This window comes from Dasypus novemcinctus, chromosome 1, assembly GCF_030445035.2.
Source record: "Dasypus novemcinctus isolate mDasNov1 chromosome 1, mDasNov1.1.hap2, whole genome shotgun sequence".
NCBI classification, from domain to species: domain Eukaryota; kingdom Metazoa; phylum Chordata; class Mammalia; order Cingulata; family Dasypodidae; genus Dasypus; species Dasypus novemcinctus.
Genome location: NC_080673.1, coordinates 201714627 through 201738649, shown reverse-complemented (window position 1 = coordinate 201738649; position 24023 = coordinate 201714627). Strand labels below are relative to the sequence as shown.

Genomic DNA, 24023 nt, shown 5'->3' with positions numbered 1-24023 from the left:
GTCCTGCAGTTGGTGGTCTTTGTTGCAGCAAAGGGACTTGCCCAAGGCCCCCAGGGGGCACAGCAGAGCTGAGAGCAGTGGGTCTCGGTTTCCCCACCTCCAGGTCCTGCCCCTTCGCCGAGGGGGCTGCCAGCTACCTGGTGAGGCATCCAAGGACGGGTACTCTGATGCTCCTCCCACCCCCACCTCCCAGGGCCTGGTGCTCAGCCAGGTATACAGGAGGCACCTCATAAATGAGCGTCACTTGGCTCTTTCACCCCCGATGCCATAGAGCTGACCAGCCCATTGCGTGTCTGCCTTAGAAGTGGGAATAGTTCACAGGCTCCTGGCATGTCAGCAAAACGGGGTGGAAAGGTCGCTTGGAAATCACCCTGTCTTCGTCCTCCTCCATGCCAGAACTGGCTCTGGGCTCGAGGAGGAAGGGTGACTCTGCTCGGGCCACCCACAGGTCTACACCTCCTAACTCCCAGGCTCCCAGTTCTCCATTGTTGTGAGAATGCTATTCAGTCATTATCCATTCTAGATGATTCTACCTCCTTCATATCTCTTATAACCTTCCAGCCCCCCAAAATGCTGTCCTTGTTCAGATCCCCATTCTTCCCCACTGGTCACCTGCAATAGCTTTCCAACCAGTCCTCTGGCCTCCAGAGTCTCCTCCAATCTCTCCTTCTCAAAGGAGCCAGGGAGCTGGTCTTCTAACATGTGATTCGTATGCTTCGTCCAGAACTCTCTTCTCTTGTGGCTGCTTCTTCCACTGTGTTCTTCGGCGTGCCACCTGCCTTGTGGGAGGCTAATAAGTGCTGGAGGAGAAAGGATTCTGAAGTCCAAAATGCCCTGGAACTGATGCATTCCACCATGTTTCTTCTGCAGGACTTCTCAGTGTCTTTAATATGCTAAAGTACTTTGGTGAATCTCAAAAGGGATTGAGTCAATGGCAGGCATGACGAAGAAACTTATTTGACTTGAGCTTGAAGTCTTTCATTTTGTTTTTTATTATTTTGGTGGAACAGTACAATGTCCTCGGGCTGGAAACCAGCTTGGCGTGGAGGAGGGATCTGGCGCTCAGGCATCTTCAGCATCTGATGGTGGACCTTCCGGTGGACCTTCTGGGCCATAAGCCATGGTGCCCGGCTGCGGCTGCCCTGGGCTCCAGCTGCTCAGTCTACTGCTGTTCCTGGAACAGTCTGCCCTTCTCTCCCTGATTCACCAGGCTTTCTCACTAAAAGGGCAGCTCCAGGGTTACCTTGCCAGGAACTCCCCACATGCCAGACATTCAGCAAGATTCTTTGTATTTGCCAGTTATTCCTCAGAATAAATCTCTGCTGTGATGATTCTCTCATGACCCCCTTCTTCCTCCCAGCCAGGTCAGGGGCTTCCTCTTTACCCCTCTCTCCCTAGACATCTTTTGATGGTAACATTTGTCACCTTCTGCTGCATTTATTGGCTTATTGATCTGCCTTCTTGCTCGATGGGCTCCTAGAGGGCAGGGACTGCCCTGTTCTCCCTGGCTCCTCGGGCCTTGCCTGGCACAAAGACGACATGCAGGGAACGTTTGTTGACTGACCAAACGAATGATAATAAACATAGCAAAACACTTCTATAGTCCTAGCCATGTGCCAGCCCCTCTTCTAAGCTCTTTACATCCTGGTAAATGCAGCTTTATGGAGCTGCCATTGTGCGCCAAGCCCATTTTAAGAGCTTCCCAAGTATTAACTCATTTAATCTTCACAGGAACATGGCATTTGAGCTAGCTGAGGAAGGAACCGGGATTCTAGGGGGCACACTGTCAGGTTAGGACAGAGGGTTCCCTGGTACACAGGCAGGAGAGCAACCCCTCCGGGAGAGCCCTGGGTCCACAGATAACCTGGGGGGGGGAGGGCGGACAGGGGCACCCCCAGAAAGGCTGCTCAGGGTGTGGGGTCTGTGAGCCTGCTTGGATTATGGGTGAAATGAAATTCCCCAATGCCTTCCAGAAAAAGGAAACCCAAGGAAGGCCTCTTCTAAATCCCCTGGCGGGAGGAGCAGCCACTCCTGAACTACTTCCAGTCTGGGAAGTGCAGCTGTCACCGTCTGTGCTTTACAGCTGTGGGGCGGGGTACAACGGGCCCTTCAGACATCACCTCCTCCAGTCCTCAAAGCACCCCAGGCTGCAGGCGGAGAAACAGACCCAGAGAGGTCAAGGAGCTTGCTCAGGACCACGGGGATTGGGAGAGGGAGAGCGATTCCTGCGAGTTTCAGCCCAGAGCGCAACACAAACGTCCCATAATTGTTATTACGAACAGGATTACCGCAGCTGTGCCATGGCCATTGCCATTTATTGATCACCTACCATGGGCCAGGGTTTCTCCAAGCTTCTTTACAGAGGTCACTGACTCCTCAAAGCTAACACCGATGACCGCTTGGTGGGCGCCGTGGTGCTGAGAGCTACACCTGCTATTTCATCTCACAATGACCTTGTGGGTGATACTATTTTTATCTCCATCTTAGGACGCCAAGGCTCGGGGGGTTAAGGACCCCGCTACCAGGCCCTGCTTTGAGTTGAACCCTCGCCTCTCAATCCAGAACGACGATTACAACCCAGCTCTGTCTACTTCCAAGTCGATACATTTCCCACCACTTTACACTATCTTAAGGCATATGCTGAAAATACAGATCATATATCTCACAAAATACATCCACACGAGATAGACTTCACACGTTTTACATTCTAAAGTCTCTCCATGCCCAACGTGATAAATCTGCTAATTCAGCTGGAACCCAAACCGAGAGTATTTATGAAACAAATTTACGTTGGTGTTTCCAACGTAACTCAAAAGGAAAAAAAAATGGTTTTGCCATTACCACGTCTGTTAATAAAAGCAGATTTGCAATCTGATGGAAACTGGGTCTTGAATTAGGTTCCCCAACAGCGCCTGTCTTCCCCCTGCCATGCCCCCAGGACCTATTTCAGTGCCAGGAGCAGGACATGCGCCATAGACGTTTGTGAACGTGGGGTGCACGGGGTGGATGCTGGTAGCCAGGGAGCTCCCCAGCACAGCCTGGTGTCATGGAAAGATCGTCCCCACCTGCAGCTACCATCTCTAGCCGGAGATGAACCACTGAGCCAATGCAGGCTTTAAATGGAAAGTGAGTTTTGATCCAAGAGCATTGCACAACTGACCTTCCAGGAAAGCAGAAACACAGGGCGTCAAGTGAAAGAGATTGCCTCTCTCCTCCCTCAGAAGCGTAAATAGGTCGCTGGTGGGATCTGCCTCCCTGCACCAACCCTGCAGAGTTTACTTCCTCATCAGACTGAAAATATGGGGAAAAAACACAATAGCCTCCTAAATTATAATGATTAGCCTGCTGATTTAGCTCTGTGAAATTTTGACGGCTGTGGTGGCATGTGGAATGCTATTCCATGTCTCACTTCCAGGCTGACAGGCCTCCAGGGTCCCTCTCTGCAGGTAATTGCTCCCTTCTTGACTGGAAACATGGAATCACCCCATTTCAGCCTACAGAGGACCTTTGAGGTCATTTCTTCCATTTTCACATTTTAATTTTATTAGCTTTTTTTTTTTTTAAAAAAAGATATATGGATCACACAAAATGTTACATTAAAAAATATAAGAGGTTCCCATATACCCCACTCCCCACACCCCCTACTCCTCCCACGTCGACAACCTCTTCCATCATCGTGGCACATTCATTGCATTTGGTGAATACATTCTGGAGCACTGCTGCACCCCATGGATTATAATTTATGTTGTAGTTTACACTCCCCTTTGAGGTCATTTTACAGATGAGGAAGCAGAAACCCAGGGGGAGGAATTAAATGACTTTCGGCCCTGAGGACTTGAACCCAGGACTCCTACCCATGGGTCCTTTCTTTGTGCCAAGACCACATCCCCAGCTTGCCCACCCTGGCTGGCAGGATGGGCAGATCTGTGCAGCCAGCTGCCCCCTTGACACCTCTACCTACAGGTCCCACGGGCACCACATACTCAAGCTGTCCAAGCCAAACCCATCATCTTTGCTCTTACCCTGCCCCTCCTCCTGGGCTCTCAAGCCCAGCGACGGTCAGCACGGCTCCACGAGGCAGGAAACCTGGGCGCCATCTCAGACCCTGCTCTCTCCTTGAGCTTCTGCTTTTAATCATTTGATTGGCCTCTGGTTTAGCTTCCCAGCTGCAAAGTCAAGCACCATGCAATGGGTTGGTTTAAACAATAAGCATTTCTTGGCTCACGGTTTTGAGGCTAGGAGAAGTCCAAGTTATATATATAATGCTCTTAGGACAGTGTTTGGCACACAGTAAGTGCTCAATAAGTGCACTTAATATTATTGTTGTTTTGTTACTATTCACATATCTAAATCACCTGCTTAAAAGCATTCCAAGTTTCCTATTTTGGTAGAATAAACTCCTTAGCATGAAAGCTTCCTAAAACCAAGTCCAGCCTCCCTCACAGACTCATATCTAGCCACTGTTAGTATTATTCCCATTGTATTTAATTCAAAGAATAGGACACACTTAAAAAAAAAAAACCTTATGGCTTGCCTCCTTTTCATACTCGTGAACTTCTATTCATACTTCAAGACCGAGATCAGATTTCACGCTTCTTGTGGAATGTTCAAGTCTCTCGCTCTTTCTCTGGTCCCCTCTTTCTCCTTCCTCACAGCCAAGTACATCAATCTATGTTCTGGACTCTCAGCAAAGCATTGTACATTCTTTTCTTATAGCTTTTAATTAATGATGCTTTTTACTTAGTGATATACATGTCCATCTTCCCCACTGGGCTGTGAGCGACTTGAGGGTGGAGATGCAACAAGTCAGCTCCAGATCCTCAGGGCTTCGCATGCAGCTGGCCCAGAAGTAGATGCTCCATTCATCATAAAGACAAAGCGTTGAAGTCACAGACTTATGGCTTCAAATCTCAAGGGCTACTTTTGCTGGCTGTTTGTCTTGGGCAAGGATTTAACTTCTGAGTAAGTCTCAGATTCCATGGAATAATAGTAGCCCCTACCTCATATAAAATGACATACAGAAAATAGTTAGCACAGGATCTGACATATAACAAGTTCCCAAGCTTTTATTATATTCATGCATTAATGAATGAGCAATTAAATGCAGGCATAAAAGAAAGGTCCCTTCATCAAGGTACATGAGGTACTTGTTCCTCAAATAATTCAAGAGCCCATCATAATTCCTTGCATTAAAGTGCAAGAAAAACGTATGGAAAAGAGTGATAAGCAATATGCTTGACCTTTTACTGGATACCTTGGGGGTAATTCATGTTTCTTTGGCTTTCTGGCTAGCCAGATTAATTTAGGTGTCACACACTCACATATTAATTTGAGATAAAAGAAACTGCTGCATCAGTCTGATAACTTCTTTCTTTATGGGGATGCTAGAAGCATGAATAGCAACAGAAAACTGGTTTCATGAAAATGTGTAAGGACCCTGTTCACCACTAGAAATTTGCACGTCCACATATAAGAAAGGAAGAGGAAGAGAAGGGGAAGTTTAATTGGATCATGAGGTACAGAAATACATGAAACACCAGTACCAGAAAACTCCTTTATGTTAAACATGTTGGATTAAACTAGTATTAATATATTAAAGAAATTCTTCAGGAAATTTTCATGGAGAGTGATGGGCTGACTAGAAAAACAGGGTTTGAATCAGCACCCATCTTTATGGAGGGTGGATCTTTGCTGGGAAGAAAATTGAAATTGTATCTCATGTTGATAAAGTATATTTATGTAATGCCAATCTTTTAATGATTCCAGTGTCTCTATTTATCCAAGACAATAGCTGTTCTTTAAAATTTCCCACTGAACTTGCTACAGAAGGTAAAACTTTAACATGAAAGACAAGACCCAGCTCACTTCTCCAGGCTCAGCTTTCTTGCTTGCTCTCCTACAGTCTTGTCAACTTCCTTTTGGTTTTCTCCATATGTCAAGCTCCTTGTGGCCCCAGGACCTTGGCATATATAGTTTCCTCTATGCACAATGCTTCTCCATCCCTTTTTATGGAACAAACCCTAGTAATCCTTTAGGATTCATCTGAAAGTTTATTTCCTCAGCAGTGTCTACTTTTGACCCCTCTAACTTATTTTGTCTACCTTTCATTACCTCTCAGCCCAATCTTCTCTTTATATCATAATTCTTGTCAAAATCTCAAACTATTCAGAGTCTGTTTAAAATGTAGGAGTTGGAAAGGGATCTTTTTTCCTTCTCATCATAAAACTAGTTGTTGAACATTTACCAGCACACTGCTGGATATAGTGTGTGATGTTAAGTTCATGTGTCAACTTGGCTAGATGATGGTGTTCTGTTGTCTGGTTGGGCAAGCTCTGGCCTGTTTGATACTGTGAGGCTATTTCAAAGATTTAAGTCATAAGTAAGTTGATTGCATCTATGGCTGATGCCATCTATAGCCATCTTAAGGAGATTGCCTTTAGCAGTGAGAAACTTTGTGCCCAATCACTTGAAGGCCTTAAAATGAGAACTGATTTCAGCAGTCAGAAGGGAGAATTTCCATTTCTACTTCAGCCAGTCAGCTTCTCTGGTGAAGACACTAAAAACCTGCATTGGACTTCCCGGCTTACGGCTTGCCCTAAAGAATTCAATTTGCCCATCCCCACAGTTGGTGTGCTAATTCCTAAAATAAATCTCATAATCTCCTGTTGGTTCTGTTTCCCTGGAGAACCTTGACTAATACACCACACAAGCACTAACCAAAATAAAGCTGAATTAGCTATAATTAATATCAGGCAAAGTAGAACTGCAGAACAAAAGACAAGAGAGGCATTAAATAATGATAAGTAGGACGATTTACCAAGAAACTATAACAATCCTAAATGTGTACACATTTACAACAGAGCTTCAAAATATGTGGGACAAAACTGAAAGAATTGCAAGGGGAAATAGATAATTCCACAATTGAAGTTGGTGACTGTGACAGTTTGAATTTGATGAATTACAGAAAAAAAAAAAAGAGTATGTTTTGGAATGAATCCATTCCTGTGGATGTGAGACCCTTTGATTGCATTAGTTTCTGTTAAGGGACCTTGATTAGATCACTTGACTAGATTGCTTTTGATTGAACTACTTCAGTGAGGTATGACTCAGGTTGGGTCTCTGCCCTCTTCCTGGAGCCTTATATAAGTGGAGACACAGAGCAAAAGAAGATACACAGAAAAGGAAGCTTTGCCATTTTGACCCAGCCGTGTGAGAGACAGAACTCGAGGACCACTAATACCCAATGCAGAGGCATGAAGCCCCCATGATGCTGAGCCCACGGAACAGCTCAAGGCTGAAGAGAGGCGCCATATGCTTGATCATCCACAGCTGAGCTCCTGGAGACAGTGAGCCTGGAGGGGAAGGCACAGACCTCGGCAGAGATTGGCTGCCATCTTGCCTCACTATGTGGCAGGATGGCAGGATCACCAATAGCTGACTTTGGTGAGAAAGCATCTCTGATGGGTCCTTGATTTAGACAATTTCACAGGCTTGGAACTGTAAGCTTTTATCCCTAAAAAATTTTCCATTATAAGAGTCAACCCACTTATGGTACTTTGCATTGGCAAAAGACAGTTACTTCAATATTCTTCTCTCAGTAATTGACATAACAAGTAGATATAAAATCAAGAAGGAATGTAGAAGACCTGAGCAGTGCAAACAAACAACTTGACCTAACTGACATTTAGAGAACATAAGCACAATGGCAGAATCCAGATTCTTTGCAAATGTGTATGAAATAGTCTCCAAGATAGACCATATTTTAGGCCATTACAAAATCCTTACCAATTAAAAAAATTAAAGAAACCATAGAAAATACATTCTATGACCATCAAAGAATTAAGCTAGAAATCAATAACAGAGATACATAGAATATTCTCAAATATTTTTGGAAGTTAAAGGATGCCCTTCTAAATACCACATGGGTCAAAGAGGAAGCTACAGGGGAGTTAGAAAATATTTGGAACAGAAAGAAAATGAAAGCATATCAAAATTTGTGGGATGCAGCTAAAGTGGGGCTTAGAACAAAGTTTTTAGCATTAAATGCTTATATTAGAAAAGAAAAAAGTCTCAAATCAGTTATCCAAACTTCTACCTAAAGAAGGAAGCAAAAGATCAAATTAAACACAAGGTAACAGAAGGAGGGGGTAATAAAGACAGGGAAGAAAGCAATGAAATATTAAATAGAGAAACAATAGTAAAAATAAATGAAGTAAAAACTAGTTATTTTAAAAGATGAGCAAATTTGATAAACCTCTAGCAAGAATAACTAAGAAACCAGAGAGAAAATACCAATATCAAGAAAGAAAGAGGGGACATCACTGCAGAACCTACACTCATTAAAAGGGTAATAAAGGAATATTACAGGGAAGCGGATGTGGCTCAATTGATAGAGCTTCCACCTACCATATGGGAGGACTTGGGTTCGATCCCTGGGGCCTCCTGGTGAAAAAGAAGAAGGGAAAGCATGCCTATGCAACAAGCCAGTGCCTGCACGAGTGCCCACATGGTAAGCTAGTGCTCACACAAGTGCCTGCGTGAGTGCCTGCATAGTGAACCAGTGCTCCGTGCAAGTGAGTCATGCAGCAAGATGATGTTGCATCAAAAGAGAGACAAGGGGAGAGTCAAGGTGAATCACAGCAGAAACCAGGAACTTAGGTGACACAATTGACAGGGAACCCCTTTTCCCATCAGTGGTCCCCAGGATCGAATCCTGGTGAATCCTAGAAGAGAGAAAATGAGAAGAAAGGACAGCAAAAAACAGTAGGGCAGGAGGAGAGGAAGGGGGAGGGGGAGGGGGAATAAATAAATAAATAAATAAATAAATAAATAAATCTTTAAAAAAAAGGAATACTACAAATAACAGTATTTAAACAATAACAATATTACAAACAACATTTCCAAATATTTGAAATGTTGGACAGATTCCTTTAAAGACACAAACTACCAAATCTCACTTAAGAAAAAATAGGCAAATGAAATAATCCTTTATCTATTACAGAAAATGAATTCACAGTTAAAAACTTTCCCACAAAGAACATTCAAGGCCTAAATGTCTTCACTGGAAAATTCTATATTAGAAATAATACCAATTCTACACAAATTCCTCCAGAAAGGAGAAGAGGAAGAAACACTTAGCAACTTATTTTATGTTGCCAGCATTATTCTGATACCTTAACCACACAAATATGTCACAAAAAAAGAAATTGATAAATATCTCTATTGGACATACATATAAATATTGTCAGTAAAATATTAGGAAATTGATTCCAGCCCTATGTCAAAAGGATAATGGAGTTTATTCTGGGAGTGTAGGGCTTCTGACATATTGAAAATCAACACATTCAAGACATTGTAGAGGAGAACCATCTAATGATCTCAAGAGATTCAGGAAATGTAGTTGACAGGAAGCGGATGTGGCTCAACTGATAGAGTGTCCGTCTACCATATGGAGGGTCCAGGGTTCAATCCCCAGGGCCTCCTGACCCATGTGGTAAGCTGGCCCACATTCAGTGCTGATGCATGCAAGGAGTGCTGAGCCACACCCCACAAGGAGAGGCATCCCGCACGAAAAAAGTACAGCCCACCCCGGAGTGACACGGCACACACGGAGAGCTGATGCAGCAAGATGATGCAACAAAAAAGAGATGCAGTTTCCCAGAGTCACCAGATAATGCAAGCAGACACAGAAGAACACACAGTGAATGGACACAGAGAGCAGACAATGGTGGTGGGGGGGAGGGGGAAGGGGGAGAAGGGGAGAGAAATAATAAAATAAATCTTAAAAAAAAAAAGAAAATGTAGTTGACAAAATTCAAAATGCTTTTATGATTAAAAAATAAACTCTAAGCAAATTAGAAATAGAAGGGAACTTCCTCAACCCAACAAAGAACAACCATAAAAAAACATACAGTTAACATCATATCTAATGGTGAGAGACTGATTTCCAACTATGATCAGGATCGAAGCAAAAATGTCTATTTTATCTCCTTCCCAATCCTGTATTGAGTGTTCTAGCTAAGGCAGTAAGAAAAAAAAAATAGTGATTATAAGGGAAGAAATAAAAGTGTCTCTATTTGAAACATGATTGTCTACATATAAATCCCAAAGAATTTACTAAAGAGCTATCAGAACTGATAAGTGACCTTCACAAAGTTACAGGATACAAGGCCAATATACAAAATCAATTGTATTTCTATTTACTAGAAATTAATTACTGGTAACTGATTTTTAAGTGCCATTTGGAATTGGGCCAAAAATCCATAAACTACTAAGTATAAATGTAATAGAATTCATGCAAAAGCTATGTGCTGAAAACTGTAATACATTGATGAAAGCTTCCAATGCCAGAAGCCGAATGTAGGGAGAGCTATTCTTTTTTTATTATTATTATTTTTTTATTTTATTTATTCATTTTTTAAAAAATATTACATTCAAAAAATATGAGGTCCCCATTCACCCCTACGGCCCCCACCCCACCACTCCCCCCACAGTAACACTCTCCCCCATCATCATGACACATCCATTGCATCTGGTGAGTACATCTCTGGGCACCGCTGCACCCCATGGCCTGTGGTCCACACCATAGCCCACAATCTCCCATGGTCCATCCAGTGGGCCATGGGAGGACATACAACATCCGGCAATTGTCCCTGCAGCACCACTTAGGACAACTCCAAGTCCCGAAAATGCCTCCACATCTCATCTCTTCCTCCCATTCCCCGCACCCAGCAGCTACCATGGCCACTTTTTCCACACCAATGCCACATTTTCTCGATTATTAACCACAATAGTTCATGAATAGAATATCAGTAAGTCCACTCTAATCCTTACTGTATTCCTCCTTCCTGTGGACCTTGGCTTGGTTGTGTCCATTCCACATCTATGTCAAGAGGGGGCTTAGATTCCACATGGATACTGGATGCAATCCTCCTGCTTTCAGTTGTAGGCACTCTAGGCTCCATGGTGTGGTGGTTGACATTCTTCAACTCCATGTTAGCTGAGTGGGGTAAGTCCAATAAATCAGAGTGTAGGAGCTGAAGTCTGTTGAGGCTCAGGGCCTGGCTATCATATTGTCAGTCCAGAGATTCAAATCCCCTAGATATATCTTAAACCCCAGCACCAACTACAATTCCAGTCAAGTAGCATGAAAGGCTTGTGAAAAGAGATCCCATCTGAGTCCAGCTCCATCATGCAGAAACACCAGCTCCAAAGAAGGGCCAACTGACATAGCAGTGAACCGCATCTGCCATGACCATAGAACCTGTGGGTCTCTTTAGCCCTCAAAAGAACCAATACCTGGGGTTGTATCTACTTTATCTGTCTCTGAGACTCTGCTCAGGTGTGCATAAGGGTAATCCTCTGACAACCTCCAGACTCTTTTTTAGAGACTCATAGCCATATAAACTCATTTGTCCTTTCCATTTCCCCCTTAATTTAGGTCAAACAGCATTTTTAACTCCTGTTGTTATATGTAGACAGGGATATTCTGCTGGTCAGTGTTGAACCTTTAATTCAAGGTCATTTTCTAGTTACATCATCAGCTGGTACTTGGTAGTGATCCCTCGGTGCCAGGGAGGCTCATCCCTGGGTGTCATGTCCCACAATGGGGGGAAGGCATTGCATTTACATGCTCAGTTTGGCTTCGAGATTGGCCACATTTGAGTAACACGGAGGCTGTCAGGAGGGAACTCCTAGGCACAGTGCTGCTCTAGGCCTCGTTCTTATTTCTGGTGTATAGGCTCACAAGCATAGTCATTAGTATCAGGGGTTCACTGTTGGACCCTCATTCCTTCCTGGTCCTTGCTGTTGCACCTGGGGGACTGCCGCTGCTCCCCTAGGAACCACGACAGAGCCCCCCACCCCCGCCCCCTGGCCAGGAACCCAGTACCCCACCAGCTGTTGTTTTTAATTGTTTCCTCTATGAGTATATCCAAACATTTCTATGCACCCTGGACACATGTATAATTCCCTGTCAACCATATGTCCCCTGTCAATAACATCCCATACCAGAATTCCTCTGCTGCCATTATTGAACCACTCTGTGATCCAAAACTTCCTGAAAAGTGAAGCCCAATATAATGCCAGGTTCCCTTAATAGTAAAATGGAATATAGTGATGAGTTTAAAGGTTCGATATAGAATACATATTGATTTGGAAAAATTCTACATGCTATCTTTTTCTTTTCTTTTTTACTAATTATTGAGTTTCTCTTCACAAGAGTCATAGATCACAATAATTCATATATACAATATACAGTACTCCCACATATCCATTATAAAACCTTTGTTATAACAATGTTGAGGCTTCCAATCCATGAACACAGAATAGCTATTCTCTAAATTGATCTACAGATTCAATGCAATCCTAATAAAAATTCCAGCAGGATTTTCAAAAAAGAAATCAACAAGCTAATTCTAAAATTTATATAGAAAGGCAAAGGATGGAGAACAATCTAAACAATTTTGGAAAGAAGAAAAACATTAGAGGACTCACCCTACAAGATTTCAAATTTTCTGAAGCTAGGGTAATTAAGAATGTATGGTATCCAGGAAAGTATAGACAGATCAATGGAAGAATGAGTCTGTGATTGCACGTTTGCCAAAACTAAGAACTGGGCACTAAGAAAGTACATTTTACTGCATGAAAATTATTCCTCAGTAATGAATGCCTCACATGGTATTTTCATCAGTGCAATCATTTTTAGTGACTCGCTCCCTCCCAAATAGCTAAACTATGAGGACAGAAACATGGCTTTGTTCATAGATGCAATTTCAGCCCATAGAACACTGCCTGGCACATAGGCAGTGCTCAATAAACAATAAATTATCTGTTCAATGAATGAATGAAAGAAAGAATGGCAGGTTCTCAGGCAAGAGAATGGGCAGACCCAGTACCCCTAAAGAGAGAGGACATTGGTTTGTTTAGGGTCTGTCTCTGCCACTAAGCGATGAACTCCACGGGGCCTGGGAATGCCAGATATGGCTCTGAATCCCAGTGCTTAGCATTTGCCAAATAATCATCTAAATAACAACAGTGATAACAGCAATCACAATACCAGCTGCCATTATTGAGCACTTCCTATTTGTCAGACTTTAGGCTATGAGCCTTCCATCCCTTTTGCCATTAAATCCTTATAAACAACCTTGAGAGGTGGATGGTGTAATTATTAATCCCATTTCTCAGGTGAGGAAACCGAGATGTCTGTAGTTTGGCCCCCCACATTTCTTGAATACTTTATGTCCATTAAGTCAGACAGTGAGATTCACCCAAGGTCACTGGTGCACGGCACCCAAATCACCCAGGGGGCTGAGGCCCATATTCAGGCCATCCAGACAGTTTCCCGCTTTTTGCCTGGAACTGCCCTGACCAGCCTGGCTCTGCATGCTTTCTGGTTACCCGCCCACTTCTCCAAAGCCCCTTGTGAGCCCTGGGCCCTTGAGCTGCTCACTCGGCCCTGGTGTCACACCTTCTGCTGGCCCCTGGCTCCTTACCACCTGCCCTTCTCACCTCTTCCTCTCTACCCCCTCAGGGTTTGTAAGCTATAGAAATAGGGAGCTGCTGGGTTCCTGCAAACACCACGCTTTCTCACTCTCCCGACCCCCCAGCCCGAGGTGCCCTCTCCCTATCCTTACCCAACAGGCAGACTCCCAGAGTGCCCTCCAAGCCTAATTCAGACGGTCAGCTCCTCCAGAAGCCTTCTTGAACTTGGCCCCTCTGAGCCTCGAACCTGCTTCTCCCTTTGCCAGTGGCCACTTACGGGCATGCCCACACACCCATCAGCCCCACTGAATGGGGAGCCCCTGAGGACCCATCTCAGTAGTCCTGGCACCCAGCCCTGGGCCCTGCACCTCCTAAACGCTCTGTAAATGTTTGCTAAATGAATGCTTAGCTCTTCGTTTCATCTCCGATTCCTAAACTCGGAAGTCCTGGGCAGCTGCTGGAGGATTTCTGCCTTGTGATCTGACGCATTTCAGAGATATTTTTTGCCTCCAATTGTGAGTTCCATCGGCTCTTTTAATGAATGAAAATTCAGCTCTATGCATATATTTCTTCTGGGATGGTTTTTTGTGAGCCCTCTCTGGGAGCTCACACCTCAGTCTGTTCCCTGAATCTGTGTTTGGAGCATTCTGAAAACTGATTATTGGACCTTTGAACTAAACAGCTTGATGAAAGCAACAAAACTGCCACTTGACATTAGGGCTTTACAGCCCTGGGAACTGCGGTTTGATTTTATTGAGAAAACCTCCCACCTCCACCTTACCCATCAAACTGCCACTGCCTGGTATTGCCACCCCTTACACATACATCCAGTTGGAAATCAGCGGTACCCTCTCAATCCCATAAAAATCTTTCTCTTGGGCATTTTTTCATTAATGCAGGTCTGAAATTTCTCTAATTAGAAGGACACCAGAAGTCTATAGACAATAGACTTTTTTCTTGTCTGAGGGATACAATCTTATGAAGTTAAAAAAAAAAAAGCAGCTTGCTATAGTGGCAAAAGCACAGACTTTGAATTCAAATATATGTAGGGCCAAATTCTGGCTCCTTCACTCACCAGCTGTGTGGGCTTGGGCAGTACATGAACCTCTCTGGGTCTTGGCTTTCTCATATCTAAAACGTGGTGGGCTGTGGGAGCCTCATGTGGGTTAAATGTGGTGACAGGCGTGTAACAGGGTCACATGAAGGTAGGGCCAACAGGGGCTTCAGCCAGCTGGGTGTTCCCTGGTGTGCTTTTTGGGGAGCTCAGACCCAGGAGAGAGCTGTCTCAGGCACTCAGAGGGACGCCGCGGAGTGGCCGAGGAGGTACCCTGGAGTCTGTTTATGTACTGTGGCTCAAGAGGAAAGGTCAGGGCTGGTAGAACAGTTGTCTTGAATTTCTCCAGTGGTGCAGAATCTACGTTCATTGAGACCAGTTTGCCTTTTTTGGAAAGACCTTAAGACAGAACTAATTTATAAATTGTGCAGGAGGCTCTGAATGGGAGGTAGTTTCTCCTATCTCACTCAGCCGCCCCCACCCTATGGAGACGCTTTCTTTGGCCTCTACCTGCCCCTTCTGCCATGGGGCTCCTTGAGCCTTGGAATAGGTGCTCTCTCCTGCATCCTCTCTGGTGGGAACCCACCCCCTGCCGTGGCTTTGGCCATATCTCAGAGCTGGTTATTTCCCAGTCCACATCTCCAGGCTGTGGTTCTCTCCAAATGCCTGGAGACATCTGACCGATCTGAGGTCTGTCTTAGCATGCCAGGGCTGCTATGACAAACAGCATGCAATGGGCTGGCTTAAACCACAGCAAGTTATTGTTGCACAGTTTTGAAGTCTGGACATCCAGCATCAAGGTACTGGTGAGGCTTGCTTTCTCCCCGAGTCCGTAGCATCCCAGCAGCTTTGTCACATGGCCAGCTCTCTCTCCTTGTGTGCACTCGTCTGGTTTCAGCTGACTTCTAGCGTCTGCTGACTGATGTGTCTGAATTTCCTCTGCTCTAAGGACTCAAACAATATGGATGGAGGCCCACCCTGATTCGACCTGGGCTCATCTAAACAGGATCTTTAAAGATCCTATTCACAAATGAGCCCACACCTTAAGTAGTAATACCATCTTCAAAGAGTCTATCCACAAATGGGTTCATGCCCCAGAACTGGGGGTGAGGACTTGAACATGCTTTTTGTGGGGGCATGATTCAGTCTCCAGCAAGGTCCCACAGACACCTCAAGGTCAAGCTCTCCATTCACAAACCCGCTGCTCCTGTGTGTTCCCTGCACAGCAGGCACCACCACAATCCACCGAGCTGCACCACCCAGAACAGGAGGCAGCCTTGACACCTTCTTTCCTCCCACCGTCTGCCCTGTCAATCTCCAACTCCTGTCCATTTGATCTCTCTTGAATCTTCTCTGGCTGGGCTTCTCCCAGCTCTGGATCCTTCTAGAAAGGGCTTGCAAAGAGGTCCTCAACACAGAAGCCTTATTGGAATACAGATCCAGCACACTAAGGGGGACACAGTCACCTACACGTTTACCTTCTGGTCTTTTTTCTAAAGATTGCTTTAAGCATGGGAGGCTGGACTGAGAAGTGCTTCTGAGCTTGGGGTTTGGAGTCATGCAGGCCTGGGTCTGACTCTCACCAATGGTGTGAACCTGGGCAACTCACCTACCCCACAAGTCTCCTCAACTATAAAATAGGAATGATGGGATGTGGCGACGTCATGTGTGAGAATTAAGTGAGGTTATGGTTGGACAGCACCCAGCTCAGAGCCAGGCAGAGTGAACACTCTAAACAAGCACCTGTTCTTTTCATCGGTATTTATAGCCAAACTTCAATCATTTAATTTGTTTAGTAGTTAAAAATTAATGACACAAGTAGTGACCTTTGGGAGGATGGTGGCATAGTGTTTGAATCTCCACAAATATGCACATAAAAACTGACAAAGCAAAGATAGCCAAGCCCAAAACTCATGAACAGCACTGACCACAGATTTAAGTGACCAGCTCTTCCCACCAACCCTAGTATACAAATGGATGGGAACAAATGCCCCCAGTCGTAATATCTGCAAACTAGCCATGTCTCCGCAGAGAAAGAATCAAAGGCAAGCAACAGGGCAGTGGCCAATAGACCAGAGAACAAAGAACAACTAAACAACCAGCAGATATTTGCCGGGAAGCACAGCTGCATCTGGGAGGAATTTGCCCAATCCAATATCAGGTGAGCAAAAGGAGCCCTTGGTAAGTTCTGAAGGAATGGAACAGTCTGGAGCCAAACAAAATGATTAAATAAGTTAGAACAGCTATTTTGAACCATACCATTTTTAAAAGTTCAGGAAAGCTACTTTTACATAAAATGGGCAATAGAAAGTTATAAAGGTGAAATTCTATACAAAGTTAAAATAAAAAAGGAGATTAACATCTTTACAGATCAATAAAAGTATACCAGAAAGTTATGTTACAAAACATTTCAAAACTGTAACTTACTATTCAAAAGAGCTACAAGGTATTGTGCTGGAGTGTTACATCAGTGGCCCACAGGGAATCAGGCCTCCTGGGGTCCATGTCCCATGAAGCAAGCAGAGGCTGGATGACCGCATGGGCCTTGAGCTTGCCCCTTTGAAACTCTGCCACTTGATGCACTGAAGCTTGGTCTAGCCCCCTTGATGATGGCAGGTCATGTGGAAACAGAGGCTGTTCATCCCAGCCGACCCACCAGCTGGATCAGCTGAAGCGTAAGCCCAGCCCAAGCCAGCGGAAGAACTAGCCGTCTATCCTGCAGAATTCTGACATATAAAATGTTATTGTTCTGAGTCACTAGGTTTTGATATGGTTTGTTAGGCAGCAATTGATAATGAATGTAGATAAGAATTAATAGATAGTACAGATATTAAGAAAATCATACGAGACATGAATGAACAGCATAAATTGAAATAAAAACTAAGAAATTAGGGGGAGAATATAGGAAATAAAGGAAACATATTTCAGAAATGAGGACTTCACTAGAAAGTACACAAAACAAACACAAAGGGTAATATCTTAAGAGAAACACAAAAATGAGAAACAATATAAAGGAATGAAATGTAAAGGGAAAAAATGCAAAGACTCAGAGTTGTGGGAGAAGATGGCATATGCTGGGAATATGTGGAGTCTAGTGGGAATTGGTGTGGGAGGTGGTGGCAGATGAAGCAGGAGAGGGAGACTGAAGCCGCAGGCTGAGGGCCTGATCATGCCTGGAGAACTCACCCATGTACGGCTTGGTCCCAGCCATGGAGGAAGCTTTTTCTGCTCCTTTCACAACAGTCGCTATATTGAAGTCCGTAATGTGAACATGTCCTAGAAATACATAAAGAGAAACTCCAGTTATCAGACAGCTGGGTTATTTCCTTATCTGATTTAAAACTGTGGTTTCCAGGGTAGGTGTGGGAAAAAAATATTAGCTTCTAATTATATTTTATCTGGTACCTTTAAAATGTCTATTGTGTGTGCATGTTTTTGCAACGTGAATGAGTTTAGTAGTGCAGGCATATTATTTGTGTATTAAAAATTATAATTATATTGAGGAGCATGATAAAAAAAATTTCTGTGGGTCAAAAGTTTAAGGGTCCTAATCTTCAAGAATGAACATGCCTGGTAAAGTGGATGAGACAGGTCAGTGACTGGGTGCACAGACTCTGAGTAAGACTACCTTGGCTTGGGTATCAGCTTTGTCATGACTATTTCTGTGACCCTAGGCATATAATTTATTATTACTACACATGAAATGGTTAGAGCAGTGCCTGGCATGCAAGAACGATGGAAGCCTCTGATAAGTATTGGTTCTTAGTATTATTATTATCCTGTCAAGGCTTGACTTAAAACCCTTCCTCTCCAGACAGGGCCAATTCACCTTCCCCTACATCCTCTCATTTCCTCATTTCCGATACCAAAAAACATAAACAAAAATAGATTTTTATGTTGAATCGCCCTGGAATTCCTACCATAATTCCATGTAATCATGGTGTATTATTCTTGCAATATGCTGCTAGATTCAGTTTTTAGTATTTCATTAAGCATAATTGTCTAGTTTTTTTTCTTGTGATGTTTTTGTCTGGCTTTAGTTTCAGGGCAATCAATGCTGGCCACATAGAATGAGTTAGAAAGTGTTTTCTCCTCTTTCATTTTTTGGTAGTGTTTGGCAAGAATCGATGTTAACTCTTGTTTAAATGATTGGAAGAATTTGCCAAATGGAGTCATCTGGACCTGGGTTTTCTTCCATGAGGGCTATTTTTATTACTGATTAAATCTCTTTACTTGCTAAAGACCTATTAACATTTTCTATTTCTTTGGAGTCAGTTTTGCTATTTTAGTTTTTCTAATAATTGCCCATTTCCTTTATATTACTCGATATTTTGCTGTACAATTTTCATAGTATTCCCTTATAATCTTGTTATTTCATCAAGGTCAGTAGTAATGTCCCCATTTTCATTCCTGATTTTAGTAATTTGAGTCTTCTGTCTTTTTTTCTCTTGGTCAATCTAGCTAAATGTTTGTCAATTTTGTTGATCTTTTCAACTTTTGGTTTCATTGATTTTTCTCTATTGTTTCTCTAGTCTCTCCTATGCTCTAAATTTATTATTTCCATCCTTCTGGATTTTGGTTTAGTTTTCTCTTATTTTCCTAATTCCTTAAGGTGTAAAGTTAGGTTATTGATTTTAGATATTTATTCTTTATTAATGTAAGCAATTACAGTATAAATTTCTGTCTGAGCATTGTTTTCTCTGCAGCTCTTAAGCTTTGGAATGCTATGTTTTTGTTTTCATCCATCTGTGAGCATTTTCTAATTTCTCTTTTGTTTTATTCTTTGTTTAAAATTATTATTTAATTTCACATTCTTGTGAATTTTCCAGTTTTCTTTCTGTTATTTATTTCTAGCTGTACTCCATTGTTGTCAGAGAAGACACTTTGTACGATTTCAAACTTTTCACAATTTGAGACTTGTTTTGCAACCTTACCTATGTTCTACCTTGAAGAGTGTTCTATGTGTGCTTGAGAAAAATGTGAGTTCCTTTGTTGTTAGGTGGAGTGTTTGGCGTTTGTATATTAGCTCTCATGTTATTCAAATAGGGGTACATAACATTATTGATCTCGGTTTAGTTGTTCTATCTATTGAAAGTGGGTATTAAAGGCTCCAGCTATTATTGTAGAACTGATTCTCTCTTTAGTTCTGCCCATTTTTGCTTCATATATTTGAGGACTCTGTTATTAATTATTATGTGTTTATAATTGTTATAAATTCTTGATGGTTTGATATTTTTATTAATTTATGTTCTTCTTTGTCCCTTGTAAGAGTTTTGACATAAAATCTATTTTGTCTAATATTAGTATAGTTACTCCAGCTCTCTTTATGGTTACTATTTCTATGAAATACATTTTTCTATCCTTTAATATTCACCTATTTACATCTTTGATTCTAAAGTGAGTCTCTTATAGATAGGATATAGTTGAATCTTTAAAAGTAATCTATTCTGACAATCTCTGCCTTTTATTGGAGAATTTCTTCCATCCATATTTAATGTAATTACTGATAAGAAAGCATTTCTGCCATTTTGCTATTTTCTGTCTAAATGTAATGTCTTTTTTGTTCTTAATTCCTCCACTACTACCTCCTTTTGCATTTAGTTGATATTTTAAAGTGTAATGTATTTATTACTTTCTCATTTCTTTTTCTGTATGTATACATGTATATGTTCATATACATACATATATAGTTACTTCCTTAGTAGTTAACCTCTTAAATTTACATTAATCTTTTAAAAATTATTACACCTTAGCTTCAGTAGCACATAAACATTCTGCTCCTATATAGTTCCATCCCTACCATTTATGTTGTTTTCATAAATGACATCTTTATATAGTATACAGCCAGTTTTGGAAAATATACCCATTAAGATTGAAGAGGAATCACAGTAGCTCATATACCGTATGAGAAATGTTGACATTTAATCTTTCCACTTAGGGTCTTTCATTCAGAATTTGCTTCATTTGTTCAACATATGTTTAGTTATTTTCTTCATTTGTGACTCATTGTTTGAATTTATTTCTAGATACAATATATTTTGGTCACTATTTTAAATGGAAATATTTTCTACTTTTGTTTTTACCTAGTTGTTGCTAGTATATTTTTAAAAAGAAAGCCGCTGAATTTTGTGGTCTTTATATTAGTCAGCCAAAGGGGTGCTGATGCAAAATACCAGAAATTGGTTGGTTATTACAAATGGTATTTATTTGGGATAGGAGCTTATAGTTACCAGGCCATAAAGCATAAGTTACTTCCCTCACCAAAGTCTATTTTCATGCATTGGAGTAAGATGGCTGCTGACGACTGCAAGGGCTCAGGCTTCCTGGGTTCCTCCCTTCCAGAGTCTTGCTTCTCTCTGGGTTCAGGTTTCCTCTCTTCCCGGGGCTTGTTTCTTCCTGGGCTCAGGGTTCCTCTCTTCCTGGGACTTGCTTCTCTTCCTGCTGTGTGCTTAGTTCCTGGGGCTCCAGCTTAAGGCTTCAGCATCAAACTCCAACACCAAAACTCCAACATCAAAACCCCCCAACCCTGTCCTTTGCCATGTCTTTTGTCTGTGAGTCTCCACCCACCAAGGGGTGAGATTTCAATGCCCTAATCATAACTTAACCACACCCCGGTACTTACCAGATTACAAACATAATCTAATATCTATTTTTGGAGTTCATGACCAAATCAAATTGCTACACTCCTTCTTCTGAATTCCAAAAAGACATTACAATATTTGAAAAAACCTTAAATCAGTAAAATGCAACTACTAAATCATATCACAATCAATTTCAAGAAATAGTTTGTCTTAGGGCTACAGTTTGACTGCTATAGCAGACAAGACAAGTTTGTCTTCTCTGCTATAGACCTCTGAAACTTACAAAGCAATTTATCTGTCTCCAATACACAAATAGACAGACAAATGATAAACATTTTCATTATAATAAGAAGAAATTGGGAGGGAAACATGAGTCACAGGTCCTCTACAGTTCAGTAAACCTGCAGGGCATCCTCCATTCTATTTCAGTCTGAGAGTCATTCTTAAGATGATGGTTTCTTCTTCTTGGACCCTTATGGAAACCCACCCTTTCCACAGGCTTGCTGAACAGTTTTTTTCTTGGTTCCACCCTCATCAAGCATCTGGGTGTCTCCCTCCAAGGTGTTGGGGTGATTGCTACACATTACCCAATCTTTGGGTTAGAGTCTTAAGCCCCATAGTACAGTGATGTGAAGACAAGATTTCCCATAACCTTTGGCATACAAGTTCAACCCTCTCAGAGTAATGCACTGACCACCTGGCCTTCCCAAACTTTGGGGGGCAGGTCCACCCTTTTCAGACCTGTGGGTTGCTGACCTTAACTGCCCTAATCCTTAGGGAAATGTGCTCCACCCTCTCTTTACCCTGGGGCAGCAAAATACTCCCAGAACATTGAACAGGAACATCTACTCTCTTCAACTGCTGGGGCAAACTCGTTCTCTCTGTATACATGGGTGGGATTCCTCTGTTGGCCCAAGGTGTTTTCCTAATTCAAGATCTCAGCTTCCATGGTTTTTCTCTTGAAGTCATTTCCCCTCCAATCTCTCCTTTCCATGTCCCTTTTATTCCAGGCCTACAGTCGTTTTGTTCATATAGCTCTCTCAAAAAACCTTCTTGGTAGCATGCAAGAAGCAGAGGTCCAAGCTATCAGACAGTAAGACTTTCCACAAGTCTTTCCTAGATAACCGCATCTTCAATTCTGATTTACAAGTTCCAAGTTTAGTTCAATCCTCCAATGGGGCACTTTCATCTAGGAGCTTGATTTCCAGAGGCTTGGAATTTCTAGAATCAGTTTCTGTTTTCTTTGAACCTGACAGTTCAGTCCTCAGCATATCTCTCTCATCTAGCATTTTGCTATAAGCTTCAAGCAGAAGCCAAGCCACATTCTCCAGGTTTACTTTGGAAATTTCTTCAGCTAAATATCCAGGCTTGCCATTTTCAAATTCTGCCTTCCATAAAACACCAGAAGTTAATCTTGCTAAGTTCTCTGCAACTTTAAAACATGGATTGCCTTTCCTTCAGTTTCCAATAATAGTTTTACTTCTAAGGCATCATTGAAAGTCTCTTTTGCATCCATATTGCTATCAACAATCACTTCAAAGCACTGTAGGTCTCTTCTTCCCAGCATCTCACGATTCCTCCAAAAAGTACCCCTTATCCATTTATAAAACCATTCCAGCATTTTGTAATTGCAAAAGCACTTCCCCACTCTTTGGTACCAAATTCTGTATTAGTCAGCCAAAGGGGTGCTGATGCAAAATACCAGAAATCTGCTGGGTTTTATAAATGGTATTTATTTGGGGTAGGAGGTTACAGACACCAGGCCATAAAGCATAAGTTACCTCCCTCACCAAAGTCTATTTTCATTTGTTGGAGTGAGATGGCTGCTGATGACTGTGAGGGTTCAGGCTTCCTGGTTTCCTCCTTCCAGGGTCTTTCTTCTCTCTGGGTTCAGGGCTCCTCTCTTCCCAGAGCTTGCTTCTTCCTGGGCTCAGGGTTCCTTTCTTTCTGGGGCTGGCTTCTCTTTCCTCTGTGAGCTTACTTCCCTGGGCTCCTTCTTAAGGCTTTTTAGCATCAAACTCCAACATCAAAACTCCAAAATCAAAAACCCCCAACTCTGTCCTTTGCCATGCCTTTTATCTGTGAGTCCCCATCAATGGGTGGGGACTCAAAGCCCTAATGCTGTGGCCCAATCAAAGCCCTTATCATAACGTAATCATGCTGAGGTACCAACCAGATTATATACATAATCCAATATCTATTTTTGGAATTCATAACCATATCAAACTGCTACAGTCTTCTATTTGGCCACTTTATTAAACTCCTAGGGCAGAGTCTCCTGGTTGTTTTCCAATACCCCATCTTCCCTTCTCATATAGTGTAGCAGTTTGATATGGTTATGAATTCCAAAAATAGAGATTGGATTATATTTGTAATCTGGTCTATTACTGGACATGATTGAATTATGATTAGGGCTTTAATTGGGCCATGTCATTAGGGCATAGTGTCTCCACCCCTTGGTGGGTGGGGACTCACAGATAAAAGGCATGGCAAAGGACAGAGTTGGAGCTTTTGATGCCAGGGTTTTTGATGTTGGAGTTTGATGCTGAAGACTTAAGCTGGAGCCCTGGGAAGTGAGCATGTAGAGGAAAGAGAAGCCAGCCCCAGGAAGGAAGGAAACTTGAACCCAGAGAAAAGCAAGCCCCAGGAATGTAGAAATCCAGGAAACCTGAACTCTTGCAGACGTTGGCAGCCATCTTGCTCCAAATAGACTTTGGTGAGGGAAGTAATTTATGCTTTATGGCCTGCTATCTGTAAGCTCCTATCCCAAATAAATACCATTTATAAAGCCCAGCAGATTTCTGGTATTTTGCATCAGCACCCCTTTGGCTAACTAAAACATATAGTAATAGAATTTTTGACTGGGTTCATGGCTATCTAGATAAAGACTACATTTCCCAACATCC

At 42.5% G+C, this 24023-nt stretch overlaps 1 protein-coding gene across 1 annotated transcript in view; it reads right to left on the bottom strand.

Moving 5' to 3' along the window:
• STK32B (serine/threonine kinase 32B) overlaps window positions 1–24023 on the bottom strand; it is a 441860-nt gene that overhangs the window by 39781 nt on the left and 378056 nt on the right. Inside the window, exon 6 of the mRNA XM_058301185.2 lies at window positions 17723–17812. Within this exon, the coding sequence (XP_058157168.1) occupies window positions 17723–17812 (90 nt within the window). The remainder of the gene's footprint in view (window positions 1–17722; window positions 17813–24023) is intronic.